At 35.9% G+C, this 20892-nt stretch overlaps 1 protein-coding gene across 1 annotated transcript in view; it reads right to left on the bottom strand.

Annotated features, from left to right (window-relative positions):
- Positions 1-17687, bottom strand: part of DNER (delta/notch-like EGF repeat containing) — a gene marked incomplete at its 5' end in the record, with an annotated part of 78028 nt that extends 60341 nt beyond the window's left edge. The window contains 3 exons of the mRNA XM_010072914.1: positions 3243-3409; positions 6603-6697; positions 17391-17687. Coding sequence (XP_010071216.1) covers positions 3243-3409; positions 6603-6697; positions 17391-17687 — 559 coding nt within the window. The remainder of the gene's footprint in view (positions 1-3242; positions 3410-6602; positions 6698-17390) is intronic.
- Between the last annotated feature and the right edge of the window lie 3205 nt (positions 17688-20892).

The following is a 20892-nucleotide window of genomic DNA, read 5'->3' as shown; positions in this document are numbered from 1 at the left end:
ACAGTGCAGGTACTACCTCTGGAATAAACAGTACTATGATCAAGGTGTCTATTTTTAGATCTCAGAGACAGCATTCTTTCCAACTTCTAGACATTGTGCCCTTAATCACATGATCAGCAAATCAGTACGTTACTGTCAACTTTTGAGTCTTTCCAATCTTATCTAAACAATTTTAAACTTGTGTCACCACAAGGTAACACAAAACAAACAATATTTCCCTAAATGTTTTATCTTTGACATAACCATCTTATTCATAAAGATTTGCAGAAAGTAATTAAAGTATCTTGCTGAGTAACAAACTTGGAGGCAACACAGTGAAGTCACTCAAGCAAGCTGTAGATCAAAAGGCACAAAACCAACCAAACAAAATAAACCCCACTCAGATCTTCCTCATTTTTCTTTTACAGTTCTAATCAGAAATTTTTTAAAGGTCAAAAAAAATGCATTGCACAGAATTCACCAATTAAGAGAAAAATCCTTTAAAAACTCACTTGAATAAACAGAAGAAGACTGAGGGAAGGAGGGGAAAAGTACATAAAGTAAATATATCGACTGTCATGGTCCACAGCCTTACTGTGTGATTCTATGCTTACAGCATACGACAGTATCTTCTGCACTCATGATTGTTCTAGCTTAAATATCATCAATAAAAGCACATGCTATGTTATTGTTTTTTGATATAAAATCATCCACTTCTATTTATCATACCTTAGAATAAGTTTGTCATGTATAACAAGAAACATATGGAAAGTTGTCTATAAGAAAAACTTTCTTCATCTGATAATATTGAAAACTAAACTCTTGAAAACTAAAACCTTAAGTGAGGTGCATTAGATTCAGAGAACATTTCCATACATCTGGATCAAATCTGAAGTAAAGATTTAGTTATTTTTATATAGACATGAGCTGAACTATGGATTTCAGTTGAGTTCAGATAAAACTCAGCATTTTTCAAACCAAATGACTGAGTTCCTTTTTAAGTTTTACACCCAAGACGTACATGTTATTGAATGAGAACTGATGATGGAAAGTAAGCAGAATATTTCTGTACAATTGAGAAGAAAATCCAGAGGCTACTCTGTTTTGTCTTTCTTACAATAAATGTTGACAGGTCACAAACACTTTTAAACTAATAAATTAATGTTTCAGTTTCCCTATTCCTTCAGTATTTCATACTTTTTCTGCTCAAGTGTTTTAGTAAAAGGAAATTATTTTGGGAAAAGCTGTAACTAAATTAAGGCCACATAAAACAACTTACTCCAGAAAACAGTTGAGTTATCTCATTACTTGATTATACCACAGTATAGAGTTACAATGCCTCAGGAATAAAACATATACAGAGGAAATGTTTCATACTAATTTTCTATCAAAAGCACTACAGGTAATCCATCTATTTCCTAAAATAAATATGATTTACAAAAATTCAAATGCACTATATCTGCATTTATCTTTACTAAACACTCAGAAGCTCCTATTCATGAATGTATCATTATATTATTGGAGTCTCTGTGGTACTCCATGCATACACATTTATGGTCCATGTTCTTTACATAAGTCAAACGGAAAATTTGACAAAGAATTTCAGTATCAGGAAATTAAGAAAGACCAAATAACGTATCAAAAACCAGATGGAAGTAAAATAAGAGGTCTCAGCAAACTCGTACTGGATGAAATAAGCAAGATCATCACTACAATTTTTATGATCTAAACCTTGTTTCATATTCATCAACAAAAAGGTATATTTTCACCTCCTGTTACATAGCACATAGAGAATAATTCAAAGCAAAAATCTCAGTGACTGAAAGAAAGCTACAGAGAGACAAGTAGGACAAGACAAACTATGAATGAGAAAGACAATGTTCATTTTATTTATCTAAATTAATAGCCTATGCTGTATGGCACATACAGTCAAGTGGGGCCTTCACTGAGCAACTTGGGCCCTCTATTTGGGAGCTTATAGACCAAGCTAAGCCTTTAGGTGCTTTTACGAGTGCATACAAGTTACAAATTATCCTATCTTCAGCAAGTTTTTACTTACATTTATCATATATTTACTACCACAAGGCAAATGCAAAAATTTATTCCTGAGGAAGACACAAGAGGAGAGTTTTAAGTCTGATAAATTAAATTCAAAATGAGATTAAAAGAAAAAAGCTAAAACTAAGTATCTAGGAAGGAAGTAAATAATAAAGAAAAAACAAGGAACTGGAAAATCATTTGAAGAAAATAAATATCATTAAAAGAAACCATTCCTGATGATAATTAAATTATTATACTACCAACCTTCAATCAATATCTAAGTAACAGCTCAAAAAGGAGAGAACATGGCACTACTTCTGCATTTGGATTTTTTCCTGTATTAGCTACACACTGAAAATCTGGCCCAATGTTTCTGCATCAGAATGCTTTTAATTTTACATTTATTAGCATGATAAATTGCTGAATAACAATTTGTGGAAGCTTATACTTCATTATAAGATATATAGCATTTCAAAATTATTACAATAAAAGCTGTTATTACAATGACTTTGGTTTCACGTCATTCGTATAATAAACCATCTGCCCAGAAAGCTCAAGTTAATTAAGTCTATTGCGTCTATGCATAAATGCTGCATTAAATCAGTATTATTTCCCATACACCTAAAAATAATACATCAGCCTCTTTTCATTACACTCCTTCCACAAAGATGCTTAACATTTAATTGCCCAGTGAAACATATAGAATATTTCTAAGGTTTCATATTCAGAGACAAAACTAGAAGAGAAAAAGTAGTGCAAGTAAACACTGTTAGAAGATCAGATTTCCTATTATATTTTAATATAATATATTTTAATATATTTTTCAAGTTTACTGTGTACACACTTAAGCTTCTTTAACAAGTATCCCATAATACAGTATCTGAAAAAGAAACACCTCCAACATTCAGAGTTTGTTACTACAGCATTTACCAAAAGCTTTACAGTTGATTAAAATAGAACACATAAAATACCTTGCATCATCTAAAGGTATCAGGCCAAAGTCACAATCTAGATTTTAAACTCAACAGTGCCACCTCTGTAAGAATTTAGTGTATCTGTTGTCTGCTTTGAATGAACCAATGTCTAAAACATGGCTGGAATTATCACATCTGGATCTTTCGATAGCACTTAAATTTAGGGAATTACCTCTTTGTTTCTCTAAATGTTGGAGAAACCGTTGGCTGTCACCTGAAGGTGATAAACAAAGTCAGTACTTTACTCACCAATAAAGTAGTTGTTTCCTAATGCAAGCATTTCTTCAGAAAGAACAAGTCCACCCAGTGCCTGGAGAAGAGTGACACTTCTGCCATCAATAAGTGAACACTGTTTAAATCCAGTGGTTGTCACCTTCCATAGCAGGATAAGGGAAGCAGTAGCATCTTGCCTTATTCTGAGAAAATAAATGATAAGAATAGTTACACTGGGGAAAACTGATGGTATTAGGAAGTACATCACTGCAGAACAAAAGCTTATCAACAAAGGAGAAAAACTTAAATGTAGCAAGTATGGAACCAGTAAAAGACCTGAAGGTTTTCAGCATGTCCACAAAAATAAAAAATGCTTTAATAGTAAGATTTGAATAATAGTATATGTAATAGCAGATTTAATCATACAGAGACTCCATTTCTAACACTTGAAGGACACCATCTTAGTGCCCAAGACACACTTTACATAAACATTACATAATAGTAAATCCTTATTCAGACATTGTATTTATGCCTTTTTGAATAGTTATCCCATTCTACATAGAATCATAGAATGGTTTGGGTTGGAAGCAACCTTACAGACCTCTAGTCCCAACCCCCCTGCCACGGGCAGGGACACCTCCCACTAGCCCAGGTTGCTCAAAGCCTCATCCAGCCTGGCCTTGAACACCTCCAGGGATGGGGCATCCACAGCTTCTCTGGGCAACCTGTGCCAGTGCCTCACCAACCTCACAGGAAAAAATTTCTTCCTAATATCTCATCTAAATCTACCCTCTTTCAGCTTAAAACCATTACCCCTTGTCCTCTCACTAAACTCCCTGATCAAGAGTGCCTCCCCATCTCTCCTGTAGCCCCCTTTAAGTACTGGAAGGCTGCTCTAAGTTCTCCCTAGAGCCTTCCCTTCTCCAGGCTGAACAACCCCAACTCTCACAGCCTGTCCTCGTATGGGAGGTGCTCCAGCCCTCTGATGATCTTTGTGGCCCTCCTCTGGACTTGCCCCAACAGGTCCACGCCCTTTTTATGTCGGGTGCCCCAGAGCTGGATGCAGTACTCCAGCTGGGGTCTCACAAGAGCAGAGGGGGAGAATCATATCCTGTGACTTGCTGGTCACGCTGCTTTTGATGCAGCCCAGGACACGGTTGGCTTTCTGGGCTGCAAGGGCACATTGCCAGGTCAGGTTGAGCTTCTCATCTACCAGCACTCCCAAATCCTTCTCCTTAGGGCTGCTCTCAATCCATTCTCTGCCCAGCCTGTATTTGTACTTGGGATTGCCCCAACCCAAGTGCAGAACCTTGCACTTGGCCTTGTCGAACTTTATCTACAATGACATCTACAATGTCATAATTTTCTGCAGCTGAAGTACATCCAGCCCTCTTGATTACTGAAGAACATTCCATGTTCGTTCAATATAAGGAGATGGATCCTGGTAGAAATCCTCATTTGTTTGACATACCAGATCAAAGGTTCAGAACAGTTTATTTTTGAAAATCAAATGAGTTATGTAATGCTCCCAAGGTCACTGAGTCCACGGTGCATTCTTGAACATTGATAGATTAGATAAAGTAATATAGCACTGTATCTGTGTCAGAGTTTGTTTCGTCTCAGAATAATTTTGCCCTACTCACCTCCATAAAGAAAAACTGAAAATCTGCCATGTTTCTGGCAAGTTCACAAATATTTGCATTAGTTTCCTCTGAAGGAATCCTAAATGAGTCTGAACAATCCTCCAAAAATTCAAACACAACTGCATCCAACTGCTGAAAATTGATAATTCTCTCCTAATGAAAACAGGCCTCCAAATACCAAGAGATTAAGTTCTCTTCCCTATTTTCCTGAACTGAAATTGTTTCAATTCTGATAAAAGCACAAGGCAGTCTCTCCCTTGTCACTTATTTTTTGAGTTCAGAACAAGAAATGCAAAGTTTTCTAATTACGTTTGACACAAGTTGAGAAAATGTTGCAACTAGACCTCATAAGAAGCAAATTTTTTACAATACTTTGGGTCCTCTTTAAGAACAATCTCCATCGTTAGACCCAGAGCTGGCTGGCTCACTTTTAGAGCATGATAGCATCTAGTTGCACAGTTTAGATTATCACACCTGACAATCAAGACAAACAAAAAAACGGAAATTATTTTCCTTTCATAGATAGCCATTGAACCAGAGATGCGACTTCGGTCTCTAACATGGGAAATACAATGAAATGAAGACAGATATTCACCCGCATTAATCTACCCAGATTAACTGCCAAAATAAAACACCACTAAAGATATATAGTGTAAAAAATGACCAGAAATGACTGCGTTCTCTGCAATCTCCTTTAAAATGGGGTGTCTCCATCAAGGGCCTTAAATACAGTTGTCAAACCTACAAACGCCAGCTTATTCCTGATTTCAAGAAGAGACGCTTGTTTGCTTACAGATTCCAGCCAGCCAGAGCATCCACAATCACAGATCTCTTCCTGATTTAGGCTTAAATGCTCATGAATGAGCACGATCCAAAGTCCTGTGGGAAGAGTAGGACAGCTCCCACGTTTAACAGTTACTGCTCTAAACTGTCTGCAGCTTGTCTGCTTGCATCAGTTTGTTTTTTCCTGTGAGCGTGGCCTTTTTTAACTGAAAGCTGGGATTCTGAAAGATAAGATGACAGTATGATAAAAGTAGCCTATTTGGGGAAAATCTAAGTCTAAAATTGCAGTAAAGTTGTGAGCCAGAGAACTACGTTGGCAGATTTTTATTTGAAATAAGATTTCCAATAAGAAAATGCCTCATCTCAGCTGACAGAATCAGATCTTTCTAGGAAACCAGGCTCTGTTAATTAAAAGTAACACAGCAAGTATTTGATTGAAAAAGCATGAGTTTGAAAAATCAATAACACTGAATAAATTCAAGTTTTTGAGAAATGTGGTTTGTAGGATATACACAAAGATTTCACAGCTGTTGATGACACCCAAAGCAATAATCCAGAAATCAAACACAAATGCACAAAATACATCCATTTGTATAGTCAACGATAACACTTTCTACCAGAAAGTGCATCTTGAGACTAAAGGAGGAAAAATTGTGTTCACCGCATGAAGGTAAAAGGAAACATAACTTCTGCAAAAAACCTGACATCTTCAGCACATCTGCCATAATTTCTAATGCTTTCTGATGGTCCAGAGACAGTTTACATGCTTACATCTTCTAACACATTAAATATGTCGGAAAAATTATACCAAGCAAAGAGCTGTCATGGCGCTGCTAGATGTCTGAAGTTCTTTCATATTCTTTTAGCCGTTTGACAAATCTGCCTATCTGAAAAACTTTTGTCTAAAATATCCAGGAAAAATAAAATAAAAGCATTTTTATACTTCATCACATATGATAAATATTCTTACTTTATTGATGTATTCTGTGGAACTTCAAAGGAGACAAGCCGGCCTCCAGCTGAGGTATTGGAACTGGCATTTCCACAAGCCACATCTGGGGTTATCTGAAAACAAAAATAGTTTTATTTAACACTAAACCAGAAAATCTGACCAAAGAAAACATGAAAGAATTTTTTTAAAATAGCACTAATAGTCCAGCAGTCTTCTTTTAAAAATCATCAGAATAGACCAAAACATTCACCAAAATACTTATGCTATCAATAAACATTCTGAAAAGTCACATAGCCATCCATTTAGGTTTTTGTTTTAACAAAAACTTCCTGCACAGAAGTATGAACTTCTAAAGGCATCTTTCTTTAAAACCGATCATGTTTAGAAAAAGATGAATAGGCTTCTGCTCTTTTAAAATAATAAATAAAGCTCTAACATTTGCCACATCCAGGAAATACTGCATCACTAATTTAGATGATCTTCGAGAATTTATAACAGCAAATACTGATATTGTCTTTCTACTATATTGAAATATGGGTTTTTTTTCAAACACTTGTTGCTTTAAAAAAATACTCTCCCACTTGCCCACTACTATTCTTTCCAAGTAAGAGTTGCTTGGACATACAGTGCTTTCAGATGGAAAAAAATTGTGAGCACAGTTGAAAGGAGGTATTTGCCGTATCTGCGATGCATAGTAGGCATAGAAATCAGTTACTGTATTAACTAAATCAAGACACCATACAGGATGCCGTACAGCACAGAGGAATCACAGACAGGCTCCTTAACTATTCACATCTTGTAAAGTAGTAATTTCATAAAGACAGTTTGAAAACCATTATAATTTCCAATTATACCTTTATTTCAAATAAGTAATATTTTATGTAGCATGACAATCTTTCTGTTGCCTACATTAACATCATCAGTAGTTTTAATTAAGTATTTCTCAGGTATCTTCATCAGCTTGTGTATGAAATATCACACTGTAAAAAAAAAAAATCAGTCAGTTTCATCTTCAAATTACTAGGCAGATTTTGCAACGTTATTTTTTCCAGTCATCTAGAATATGTGGGCAACCTTTTTACGTCAACCTTCTCGGCAAAGTGAAAATGCAACCTGACGCACTTCCATGAATTAATCATCCTTCAAAGAAAAAGCCAGAATCTAATTTGTAAATTAAAATTCAAATTCATATTTTAAACATTACTATGAAACACCTGGGAAAGCATGAACAACAGAAGTCCAGAATGTGATGCAAGTGATAATTTTTAGAAGATTCGGAGCTGATTTTGACTCAGGCAAGACAAATAGTATTCATATTTCCCAAAAACGTCTAGATTACTGGATTCATTGTTGAATTCTCTGGCACATATAATATGAATACATGTAGTTTATGAAAATAAAGCGAGATGCATTTGTATTTGTTCCAATAAATTTTGAAAAAAAGATAATATAACCATTACAATTTTTGAATCTTGGAAGTCAGAATTATGGAGCTGACATTCAATGCACGATGAATCCAAGATTATCTTGGCTAACACTCTTCCTTTGATATTTGCCAACATTTAAACTTTCATTTCTTTTGAGAATCTATATTCCTATTGGAACCAAGGGGAAAAAAAGGAAGTCAACATCTCTATTCTCACACCATCTTACACTACATCTAAAAACACACTTGCTTTTAAAGTCTTTATATAGTTTTACAATTTCATGCATGTATTGCCTCAGAACATGAAGGCAAAAAACACAATTTAAGCATTTCATTTACCTTACTATTCAATATTAGATGCTTGCAAAGTAAAGGGTATCGATGTGTTTGAAACCAGAATTAAAAAAAAAAATATTAAAGAAGAAGAGCTGAACAAAGTGGCTGCATAGCAAGAGCAGAGATTTAAACTTATGAAAATGGAAAGAACAAATCCAAAAGACTTTGGTTTGCAAACACATCAGAATTAAGGATTACTTAGCATAAAAAGCACATGTAGGAAATATTTCAATGGCAATTAGCAGAGCAAAAGGCAAAACGCAGGACTTTGACTGTTCTATTAAGAGACCTGTAATGTTTGATGTCTTTCTCTATCTAGGAACTGCAGTTAACACTCTATGAATCTGATAAAATAATCATCTGAACCAGGAAGACACTACAAACAGGATTTTACAACAGCTGAAATTTGATTTTTTGTTAATATTAAAAAAATCTCAGATCAGACAAAAAACATGGGAAGAAGCAGCAGGCCTCTTAAGGAACAAAAAAATGGTTCCAGTTGTGTCATATTTCAGACAAATACTATGGAGAGCTAGTGTTTGACACCTAAATTAGGAAACAAATTACACCATTTTTCCACAGCTGTGGGAAATTTTTATAAAGATTTTTAAGTATCTCTCTTTCCTGTCTTAACAAAACTCTCTGCAAAACTGAAATATGGAAGAATCAGGGCAAAGACGACCAATACATCACAATAAGAAAGGACACTCAGAAGATTAAAAGAATCCGTAAATCTCACTCTCAAAAAAAAAAAGGTGCTACAATTGGTAGGAGATATTTAAAACAGAACTCACTAGAAAATATACTAAAATTATTTTCAGAAGGTAAAATAAAGAGCATTCCTATCCTAATTCCTCTTTTCCTCTTTAAAATTTAAAAAGTGAGCTGGTTAAAGTAAAAAAATGGAAACAGACCATTTGAAGTCATTTAAAGACATCTTGATAAAAATTACATATAACTGCAATGACATCAAACTCTTCTGAAATTCCCCCGAAGCATTCAATAGTACAGAACCTTAGAGCCAGCAAGAAAGCTCCTTGGAGAAACACCACAAATGATGCAGCTACTTGAAAAATAGTCACCAAAGAAAACAAAATCTTCATGCACCTGCCAAAGCCTGAAGTATGTTTAGGAGCTGCTTACAGAGATAAGCTCCTACATCAGCACAGAAAATACTGAAGAGCTGCTCTTCAATATATTACTTAGAATTTAAAAGGTATAAATATCAAATTGTTGACAGGAAATATAGAATTTCTCTTGACATGCATGTTCCATACGTTTGCATCTGAATCATGTTCTTGGTTTTTTTTTAAAGAGAACATAATATAAAAAACCCCCACTTTTATGTCTCAAATGTTTTAACAGCGTTAACTTTCTGCGCCTTTACCTGGGTAAAAGAGTATCATTTGAGAAAGCAAGAGTGAAATCTCCAGAAGAGTACCTATTGCTATGATCTCCACCTGGCCCTTAATAAGACAGCAGTGACTCAGCTAGATTACCTTACCAGGCCATAGCAGTAGTATAGATGAGATTGCAAAGGATATCAAGGTGTGGTACCTAAGAAGAGACCAACAGACTGTTCTTCCATACTACAACTTCTCTGAAAAAATTAAATAGTGAATTGTACAGATGCTCTCCTGTCTCACAAACCAACCAGAATAGATATGCACTTAATTCAACAAGTGCTGAAATGCAGACATAGATCCCAAGGCAATATTTTTACATGAGTGCCATTATTACTTTGGTAAATTAAATGTACTGGCTTTTAATTCAGTGAGGCTAAGAAAAGTAACATACTGACTCTAAGTCTACATTTATTCTAGGACACATATATGCAGCCTCTCACTACTGAAAGTTGTTCTCTGAAGACACTTGTTTTATATAAAATTTCATATTATGTTTCTTGGAAAGCTGACCAGACATTTATAATTCTACAAGGCCTTATCAACACTAGCAGACTAATCCTGAACAGTGCAAAATACAGCCACTCTGCTACCAGGATACATGTTCACACTTCTTTTTTATCTGAACCCCCTGAGTTTAAGGAATTGCAGAAGTCTCTTACTTCTTGCAAAACATGCCACACTTTCCTCAAACTTAAAAGTGGACTCTAAGTGGAACAACTAAATTTACATTAGCTTTAGCAATTCCGCACTAACCTTTTAAGAAGATATTAATTAATACTTCTGTAAACTAACAGATAACTTACAACCACTGGAAGAGGCTGCCCAGCTATCTTGTAGTCTCTTCATCCTTAGAGGTATTTAAGACTCAACTGAATACAGTTCTGAGCAACCTCCTCTAGCTGACCCCACTTTGAGCAAGAGGGTTGGACTAGTCAATCTCCAGAGGTCCCTTCCAACCTCACCTACACTGTGATTCTGTGAGCATAAGTTCACCCCATGAACCAGTTGCCTACCAAGTCTTTCCTATAAATTGTCACTGAAACTTCATAACAACATACAATAAGAGTGCTTCATTTTGAAAAAAACCCCAAAGGTTATGCAAATAAGTATGTGTGCACTTGTGTGCACAGTCACACACAGAGATTTGTGTGTTTTTAATTGACGTTTTCCTCCTGCGCTAGCTGTGAAAGTTCTCTCTAGTTAACCTCTTGTCCTTTCATCTCAAAAAGCTATTCTCCTGTTTTTACACCCTAATGGGGCAACAAAGAAATCTGCACGGCCTTGCAGCTGAAGCAAATCAGGGCAAATTAGTCCAGAATTAAACAGAATACACAAATGCACACATTTCCACATCATTCTTGAATCTTAAAGGAGATTAATGCAAACTCATCTTACAGAAAAGATCAGTGCTTAAAAGAAAAAACTCTGTGCTTAAAAATGTAAACATATTTGAAAAGACATTACCTAAATGGAAAGAGGACAAAAATCAGTTCTTTGAGAAAACAAGGCTATGTCCTGGGGTGGTCTCCTGTGAAAACTGATATGGTCATTAAGACAGATAACCTTTCATTTCTCCAGTAGGACAAAAACTGTCATGATGAATGCGTTATGAGGAATGCTCTTGCAAATGCTCTTTCAATTTTTCTTCCAAGGGATTACATATTAACTTTTAACTCAATAAACTAAGTTTCATAACTTGCAGTTTTGCCTTTTCTGAACATAAAACCACTTTTCCATCAGGATAAGGCCTGCAGGATTTCTTCTTTTCCAACCCTCTAAGGGTGGCAAGAGCTATCTCTTATTTTCTAAGAAATTTAAAACGTTTCTCAGCCTTCCTTATGCAAGGGAAAAATACTATGAGAGAAATAAAACAGGTTAGATCCTGACTGTAAGATCTTGAACAGCTGTCTGCAAAGAATTGAAAAGGGAGAAGTAGGAAAATAAAAGGCAATATAACAGGACCAGAAGAGGGGGATCACTTACTATTTTCTTGTAGTCAAGACGCCAAGCAACAAACCAGGATCATTTCTGGCACAGATAGCCCATTCAGACAGAATAAAATTTATAAAAGAAAGAAAAGCAGTTACCTTGCCCTGTAGCATGGAAAAAACTACTACTTCTGAAAATCTAGTGTCACATAGCTTAAACTCCATGAGTGTATTTGTTTCTGCCCTCCAGAGTTTTATTTGGGACAATGCTTGAAAGAAAACCAGAACAGAAAGAAAATAAAGGCTTACTTCAAACATATCTCACCAGTGGGACAGAAAAGCAAAAGTGTTTAGAGTAGGAGTAGTGCCTCTCTGAAGAATGCCAAGACTGAAAGACTGCATCCAAAAACAGAACCAAATGAAGAAGGCTTGCCAGTTATTGTAGCACTGAAATGTGATGTAAGGAAGGCTTCATATCCACCCAGTGAATTCTGGCACTGGCAGTTTGTGTTTCTTTGCTCGTCAGAGCTAAGGCCACTTTCTAGAGTCAGCAATCACACTGCCAAGAGGATCTAAGGCATTCTGACTACGGCACTCCGCTAGCTAACACTATTAAAACTTTGTATTTCTGTCATGGGTTAACAATGCCAGTATTACACCAAGAGGCAGATGCTTCAGCAGGCGCAGCAGGTTATCTTACCCAACAACACTTTCTCAGATAGATTACCTGGGTAATCATATTAGTCAGATGTGTTCCTTTCTCAAGCTGGCCATCAAAATCAATGCCAACTTCATAAGATCTGGCAATCAGTCTGTACTGGCTTTGACTAGGACGGAGTTAATTTTCTTCACAGTAGCTAGTATGGGGTTATGTTTTAGATTTGTGCTGAAAACAGTGTTGATAACAGGGATGTTTTCGCTATTGCTAAACAGTACTTACACAGTGTCTAGGGCTTTTCTGCTTCTCAGACTGCCCTGTCAGCAAGTAGGCTGGGAGTGCATAAGAAGTGTGGGGGGACACAGCTGGGACAGCTGACCCTAACTGACCAAAGGGACATCCTATACCATACGATGTCATGCTCAGCAATAAAACTGGGGTGCAGGGCGTGGAGGCTGGCCAGGGCCACCATTTGTTCAGTTGGTGGCAAGGAATAGGTGGTTTTTTGCATCACTTGTTTTTCTTTGGTTTGTTCAGGTTTTTTTCTTTTTTTGTTTTCTTTTTCTCCCTCCTTTAATTATTAAACTGTATCTCAACCCACAAGGTTTTGCACTTTTACCCTTCCTTTTTCCATTCCACATATGACCACAACAGTCATTCAATAAATATTACTTCCTTGAACAAGTAACAGTCATTTCTCATTCCAGAGTGTATGGAGCTGTTCTGAATAATAAAGGTAAACACTGCGGAAACAAGCTCATTGAGAAAAAACTCCATATAGTCAAATCTTTACACACAGAATATGAGCTCAGGTCACTGGAGAGTAAACTAGCACATAAACTTCAACCGAAGTCTGTCAAGTCAGCCATAGATACTTCTACACCAAAAGACTGAAACGTAGTAAAGACATCAAGCTTTTTTTTTCTTGTTCAGACTCTCAAAGACTTCAAGATGGGATGATTCTTTAAGTAGTAGTAGTTAAGAATCCATATACTTTTTAAAGATAGCACTGGATAACCAAAAGTCCTGAGTCCACCTACCCATATAGATTCAGACAAGCAGGGCTTCAGCGTCTTGACACAATTGCACTCAATAGAATTTTCTTTAGGGTACTCCTGGCCTGAAAGGGGACACGAGTTTTGATTTTAGGAAAGCTAGTATTTATGACTAAACATCTTTTAGCAATGGAAAATACTAAAGTATGATTTGTATGAACTTAATATAACTCTCGTTCAAGCATATTGAGCTTTTAGAGATGTTTTGTGTTGTGTTTTGAAAATAAATACAATAAAGGGTATCACCTATCCAGAGATGCTTATACCAAGCTGTCTATCAGAATGGTGTTTGAACAGAAAGTTGAACACACAAATATTGAAGAGGAGAGTTTTAGTGAAGTTACAGATTTATCCTAGAAGAAAGTTAAGATTATTCTAGCAAAATCTATGTTCCTTTCAGTCTCCTTTATTTGTTTGTATGATATATTTTTCTAAAAGCAAAAGAAAAATTATAGAGGCTTCAGAAACAAATCTTATACACAAGTATAAGAAGAGCTGTCTTAAGTCAAAGCAAAAGTCTACACATTCCATCACTTCAACTCCAATAGCAGTCATAAGAGGGAATGCCAAGAAAATAGGATATGAAAAGGGCAAGCATATTTCCTCTAGCCTCCGCTCATTTCCACGTCAAAGATTTTCCTAAGCTGTCATTTCTAAGGATGGAGCTTCTACCTATTTAGCAACCTCAAATGGATCTCTCCTCCGTGATTTTCTTCAGCCTCTTTCTGCACCCATAGCATACTTTAGCAAAAAATTTAACTTTTAGCAACACACAAAGCAGTCAAAGATTCAAAGGTGTCTGCTTCAAGCAGAATTATTCCTCAAGCATACTCCATTGCCACAGAGCAGGAGCCCTCTCTTTCAGGATTTTCCACCTGACCCAGCCATACTCCTTTTAAAGGATTATAATTTACTGAGAATACACATAAAACAAATGCTGTCCCCATTGCAAGGGGAATTAAAAATTTATTGTAGCCTCTAATCACTAGTTACAAAAGCTATTAAGAAAAAGTAATATATGAGTAGGGTACTGCTACTCTTGCAGTTGATTTTGTACACAGTAATCTTTGCTGAATCTATTACTTGAGTAGGATTAATGAGATGGTTTCCTTTTTCTTCTATTGTTGGCTAATATCTATTTTTTCTACACCTTAACACAAAAGATCATTAGACCGAGGAAATGTGGATTACTGGATGTATCTCTCTTGCAGGTGGAACAACTTTGCTGCCCAAAGTAGCAAAGAAGTTCTCTTTCAACAGCTGATCACAAAGATAAACTCCTATTATATTAAAGAAATCAACAGATATGAATCTTTTTCTCTCAATGATTTATGCTTGTAGCCCTTAATCTGCATATCAGGAAAAGACTAATTTCTTATAGCAACAGTGTCTAAGAAATTAAACTCTATCCAAGGACATCTGTATGTTGTCTACTGGTGCATAAATTACCAAGAAAGTTCAGTCAAGCAAGCACTGCCATGTATATCCCTAGTAGCTAAAGAATACAGAAAAAAATGTCCAACTGTAACCATACAACATGCCGCCTCTCTTAGACAGTTTACTTCTCTCAAGTGTTCATTTTTTGAGTCCCCAAAACTTCCTGGAAAAGCTTCCATGGAAACTTCGTCCTTGCAAGATAGTGGGAGCTTTCATTTGGAGAGATTCTGGCAAAATTCCTCTCTGAGCAGACAGACAAAAGCGTATGAGGTACATTAGTTCACCTGCAGTATCAGTACAGAAAAATGTGAAAAACAGGTTGACTTGGAAGATTTAAAGAAAAAAAAAAAAGGAAAAAAGCTCACAACAGAATAATAGCAGCCTTTGTTGCTTCTGAATCTCAAGGAAGATCAAAACAGAAGATTTTTGCAATACAAAACCTACAGTTACTTTATTTTTTTTCATTTTAAGAGGGCAAGAAAGGATCAAGCTTTGCAAAGCTTTTAAAGCTACAAGGAAAAGTAGAATTTTCCTGCTTAACACTTAACTCTTTACTCCAGTAGCCTCTGCCAAAGAGGCTTTGAAACACAGACCTTCAGGCAAATCAACTCTCTTTAGCTGAATACAGATCAGAGACAATGTTTTGAATCAGCAAGTGAAATGTCTTTCTTTCAAATAAACATCTCTCTCACTATGAATTCCAAAGAACAGAAGGTCATTTTGCTACACTAGGAAGATTGTGAAAAATACAAGACACATCACAATATATTAAAAACATATCAACAGTACTAACTTCATAATAGGGTAACAAGTAATTTCCATGTTAGCATTAAAAAAGCGATTGCAATTGATAACCAGTATGTACATCTCAGGTAACAGAAGACACACAAAAGGGTGAATTTCAGCTATTAAAATACCCACTTGTGAATTATCTGTTTGGCTGAAATGCTTAGTGAATCTGCCCAAAATGCAAACTAAGCAGAAATGTTACTTATACAATACCAGACCACAGATTGAGGAAGGCACACAAGGGAAATCTGGTACAGAGAAGGGCATGCCCTTAATTGATCAGGACATATGGAGCACCCACGCAGAGATGACACTGCATTTAAACTAAGCAATAGAAGCAGATCATTGTTTGTTTCTGCTTAAGTGCCCCCTCCAAACTTCATACTTGGAGGCTGAAATTCGTTCAACTGTAAAATAATAGATTTGGGAGACAGAATTCCAAGAAATAAAGCTCTGTTCTGCAGACATTGCCCACCAGAACTCCCACTGAAATGGGATACAGCCCTATAACTACTTCTACCTCAGGCATAATCTGAGTCATAACACATCAAATATACAATTCACATAGGTTGCTTTTACTTTCAAAAATTTATTTTAATAAATGTTACAGTAAAAACATGAATTAATTTGCTTGGGCTAGCAGAAAATGATGAAAAATATACTTTTTCCAGGCTTAAACTCACGCCTGTTCACTTTCTCATAACGTAGTGTGTGAAAACATCTCAGAAGAGTCACTCGCTTTGAAATGCTTCAAAAACAGATAAAGCTGACATTTTACCTATTTATTCCTGAATAAACTCACATGAAATTACTTTACAAGACATTCTTTATTAAAAAAAAAATGTCACAAAGATTTTAATTCTTTATAATATTTCTTCACCCACAAGTTTCATCACCCCTAGTGCTTGGTACTAAGTTGATCCAAACAAAACTCAAAAAAAGGCATTACCATTACCCCCAAAACAGATGTTCACTTCTATGACAGACTGGTTTTCGGGACACATTTTGCACATATGTAGTATTATTATAGGCAGGTGATCTCTGGATCACTGGAGACTTCCAGTACCAACTGCTTTAGGAATAGAATATGCTGAAGTAGTGGTCTCGCACACCCAAGTAAGAGAACAACAATGGAGAGAACTACAAATCATCCTTGCAGTGATGGACTTCAAAGAAGAAGGGAGGAAGGTGGTCATGTGATAAATTTAAAAATTAAAAGGTTATCAAGAGATAAATAATTGATTCTTCCTTGTTTGTGAGCAAACATACTTTCTATCTAAACTTGGTTTTCACATGTAAAGATAAATATTTAACAGTAACTGGGTTACGTTTGGTACTCTCTTTATTTTTGCAGACCTAAGAATTACTAATAAGACAGTGCATAGGGACAAGTATTTTTCAAAACAACATGCAATTATAACTGCAAGTAGCAAAAAAAAAAAAATATTAGAGGTACTGCTCTAACTTTCTGATTTTCCTAAACTTATTTCACGTTTGGAGATATGGTACCATACAAATGACTGGAAGAAACAGTATTATCCCATTTCAAATAAGTACCCAATACAACAATTTGGCCAACTTAAACCCATTACTTTTAATAAGTATAAAATTTTTTGTGTTTAATTTTACTGGTATGTTAACTCAGGGCAGAGATCATCTATTCAGTTCTCTCATGTAGACATCCATGAAACCATGCACAAATGACAACCCAGCAATGACAACATTTATAAGTTCTTTTCTGTGCATTTTCATTTAGACAGAATATTCTCACCTCTATTTCATCCCATTTCAGATCCAGAACTTTCTGTCCTGCTTTTGGCTGCCATGTAGGTAGCGTCACAGTTGCTCTTGAGCGAGGAAGAGCAATGTCAGGTTCCAAGGTGGATGAGACTGGTCTGCTCTGTCTTGATGACGTCAAGGCTGTCCGTTCAGAGACTGGAAGGCTGTGAAATGAGTGTTCACAGTTTGTTCCCTCGTAGCCATCGCTACAGAGACAGAGGTAGCCATCACCACTACTGCTGCAGTTACCATGGTGACAGGGGTTGCTGGCACAAGGATCTGAAACAAACTGGAAAAAACATATCATATAGGTCAATTACTGCATATAAAGGATTTATTTCTGAGCTTTACAAAGACTGTAAAGGAAGATTCTTTTCCCCTCCTGTATTTATCTTCTAAACATATTTATGAACCAAGCTCATCTTTGATGTATCTTCAAGGAAGTAAACTCAAAGGATTAAAAAGAATATAGATTAATCTATATTAACCACTTTTCTCAGACCATTTAATGCTAATTCACTGTTGATACATTCAAGCAAAGTGATAAACACTACATAGGAACATGGCCACTGCTCATTATCAGGAATTGTCAAAACAGTCTTAAAAGAGTAACCTATCCAGGGAAAACAACAAACATCTAGAAATTCAACACAGTAACAGAAATAAGAATGGGGCACAGAACTCATACAGATCACCAGGCCACGAAGCAGCATCCGTGTTGTCAGAGCTAACCACATCACACAATCTTATTCGTGGACACAACTTCCATTTTAAAACAGATGGGCCTTTTACCCACACTTCCTTTAGGGGGCAGCAATTTCAGAATCTGATTCATTCTGGTACTGAAAACTTTCTAACAGGAGTTAGAAAGTTGGGGCAAAAAATGTGCTTATTTTTAAAGCAGCATTTTAATAGTATAGGACAAGACTGAGGTCAGTGACGTTGGAAAAATCCCATCTTAGGCTTGCCTGCCTCCCTTCTGATTTCTAGCTTAAATTTATCTACAGCTAGTTTGTACTCAGGTTCCTATGTCATCATTGACTTTTGGGTTAAATGTCTTTTCCTTCTTCTATGCTTTTGTTTACATCCAGAATGTATTTCTAGAATACATCTACAAACTCTTCTCAAATTTCATCTCACAGATGAAATAAACCATGCTTGTTCAGTCTCCTTGTGGAAGCCCTCCATTCACGTGCTCATCTTTGCACCCCAGGCTCCAAAGTCTAGCACTGCCTTTTGCAAATGTGTCAATATTTCTGTTTGTCCTGGAAATAGCTTCCTTGGTATTACCTAAGAAATATTTGCCTTAGTCAGAGCTAAATCACACTGCTGACTCACTGTCATCGTTTGACCAACTTAGACAGCCAGGCAGTTCCCTCGATTTGTCTTCACATCAAAGTGATAACTGGAAACATATTTTCTCAGTCTTTAAATGCAAATTTCATCCAAGTGCTCCAGTCGTAAAGGTTACCCAATTCTTCCCTGTACAATATTCCAGTCCTTCGATACATAAGCAATGCTTATTATATTTCTCAGTAAAGCACCATGGTTATTTATTTATTTCAATTATCATAGAAATTACATAAGCTTTATATATCATTAATGTAATCAAAACAAATACTTGGTATACACTAGGAATTCTGTCTTTCCATCAGTTCAAAGGTCTAGTGTTAGAGACACCAAATCCTAATGTTACGCCTTCTTACATAAAAAATGTACTATTAGTTAACTCAGCTAGAATTCTTTCTTTGGCTGGAATTTTTGTACACCCCAGCTTCTGTAACATTTTTGGACAGAGAGAAATCATTCTGCAAGTTAATTTTTGAGACAATTAATGAGGGATGTCTGATTTTGTACTCTGACTGATGCAGAAGAGCTAGAGGCCATGGAAGTCAGTCCAAAATACATCGTCTGCTCGTTTATCTTGTGGTACAGTGACAACTCTAAATGTTATTTACTTTGCACAGGGACACACCTCATACATATCAGGTGATACATTAGACATCAGGGTCAAGCTCTGACTCTTCTTCATTTTTAAAACCCAATTACATAGCGATAAAAACTCAGCTATGTAGCGAGTTTATATATACTTAATATATCAAGTATCAAGAAAGTCTCTTTCTCCTGAAAATCAATAGAATATATAAGTTCTCAACAATTTCTATATCTCCTCCCTGCAAAATAATATTTAAGTGACAGAAAATAAAAGAATGATTTCCAGGAAGGAACAAAACCTAGTTGGGTTCTATGGTTTCTCAATTACTTTTTAAGCTTGGTCCCACTGCCAAGCAACAGAGATTTTCACAGAAATTTCCTTTTCCTTTAAGAGTGTTGAAGATAAAAAGTGTTGACATGTGAACAAAGTCCAGTTCACATTGTTTGTAACAGTTTTTTCATGTTCTAGTTGGTTGGACTAGGTCTCAGTTTGAAAGACGTGCAGCTATCCTATTTTTGGATAAGCTCTTTACTCATTATTTCACTTTTTTTTTATTAATAAATCAGCATTTATTCTGTTCTGATGAAATTTAATTGTTCTCCTCACACCCAAAATGTTAAGAAAAAATAACATTTTCAAACAATCATAAAGGGCACACTTTCTGCTTAGGGAATAGATCCATTTACAAGTAAAATAATAAAAAGTGCCCTGTGAAACCTGTCCTTTGCTGTAAACTGTTTTGAACTTATTTGACTGGAAACAGATGTGCTTAATGACAAGCACTGCTTCCTGTTGCCCATGTCACGCACTGAAGAACACCTTGTCCCTTATGAGTCGCCACTAACCTGCCACACATATTGAAAGTGTAAAACTGTTTGGTTTAGATGAAGAATAAAAGAGTCTAAACGTAGAACTTCAGCCATGCACTTTCTCAGAATTGAGTTTTATTAAGTACTTCACAGGATTTTAAGTTATCATTCCCTTTTATTAGCTACTGTTAATTTTAAAGCTCATTTTTCTTTCAGTAAGCCCATTGAAACAAATCACTGTCTTTGTGCACATAAGTTTTCAGTTGAACTGAAGAAAGTTAATTTTAATTAGCTATTAAAAAGAGGTGAGGAAATAAAATTGATAAATTTGTGTTGGTTGTGATGTTTCTGTTGTTTCTCTAGTCCTCTCCAAAGTAGCAGCAATGGTTAACAAGGGCTCTGAGAAACATCTTGTGACAGCAGATGAACAGCGTGGCTACATCAGAATTAAAAGCTAGCAAAATTTCAAGGCTTAACCTTCAACAAACTTTTGAAGATCACAGAAAAAGTAAACATCCTTAGTCTCATAACAGAGCTGAACACAAGTATACTGTGAGTACGCAATTAAAAGAGCCCTTTTTTAGCTACTCCTTGTAAAGTTCACAGTATTTTAAAGTACTATTTCACAGTGGAAAGGAGGAAGCAAGTAATATGTATCCATATAGTTCATGATTAAATAAGAACATAATATAATTGCTACTAAAAATGTCCAGATTTTTGTTTAAGTGCAGAATTTCAATAATCTTGAT

Source organism: Pterocles gutturalis, unplaced genomic scaffold (assembly GCF_000699245.1).
Source record: "Pterocles gutturalis isolate BGI_N339 unplaced genomic scaffold, ASM69924v1 scaffold37612, whole genome shotgun sequence".
Taxonomy (NCBI): domain Eukaryota; kingdom Metazoa; phylum Chordata; class Aves; order Pterocliformes; family Pteroclidae; genus Pterocles; species Pterocles gutturalis.
The sequence above is the reverse complement of the archived record's forward strand: the minus strand, read 5'-3'. Positions and strand labels throughout refer to the sequence as shown.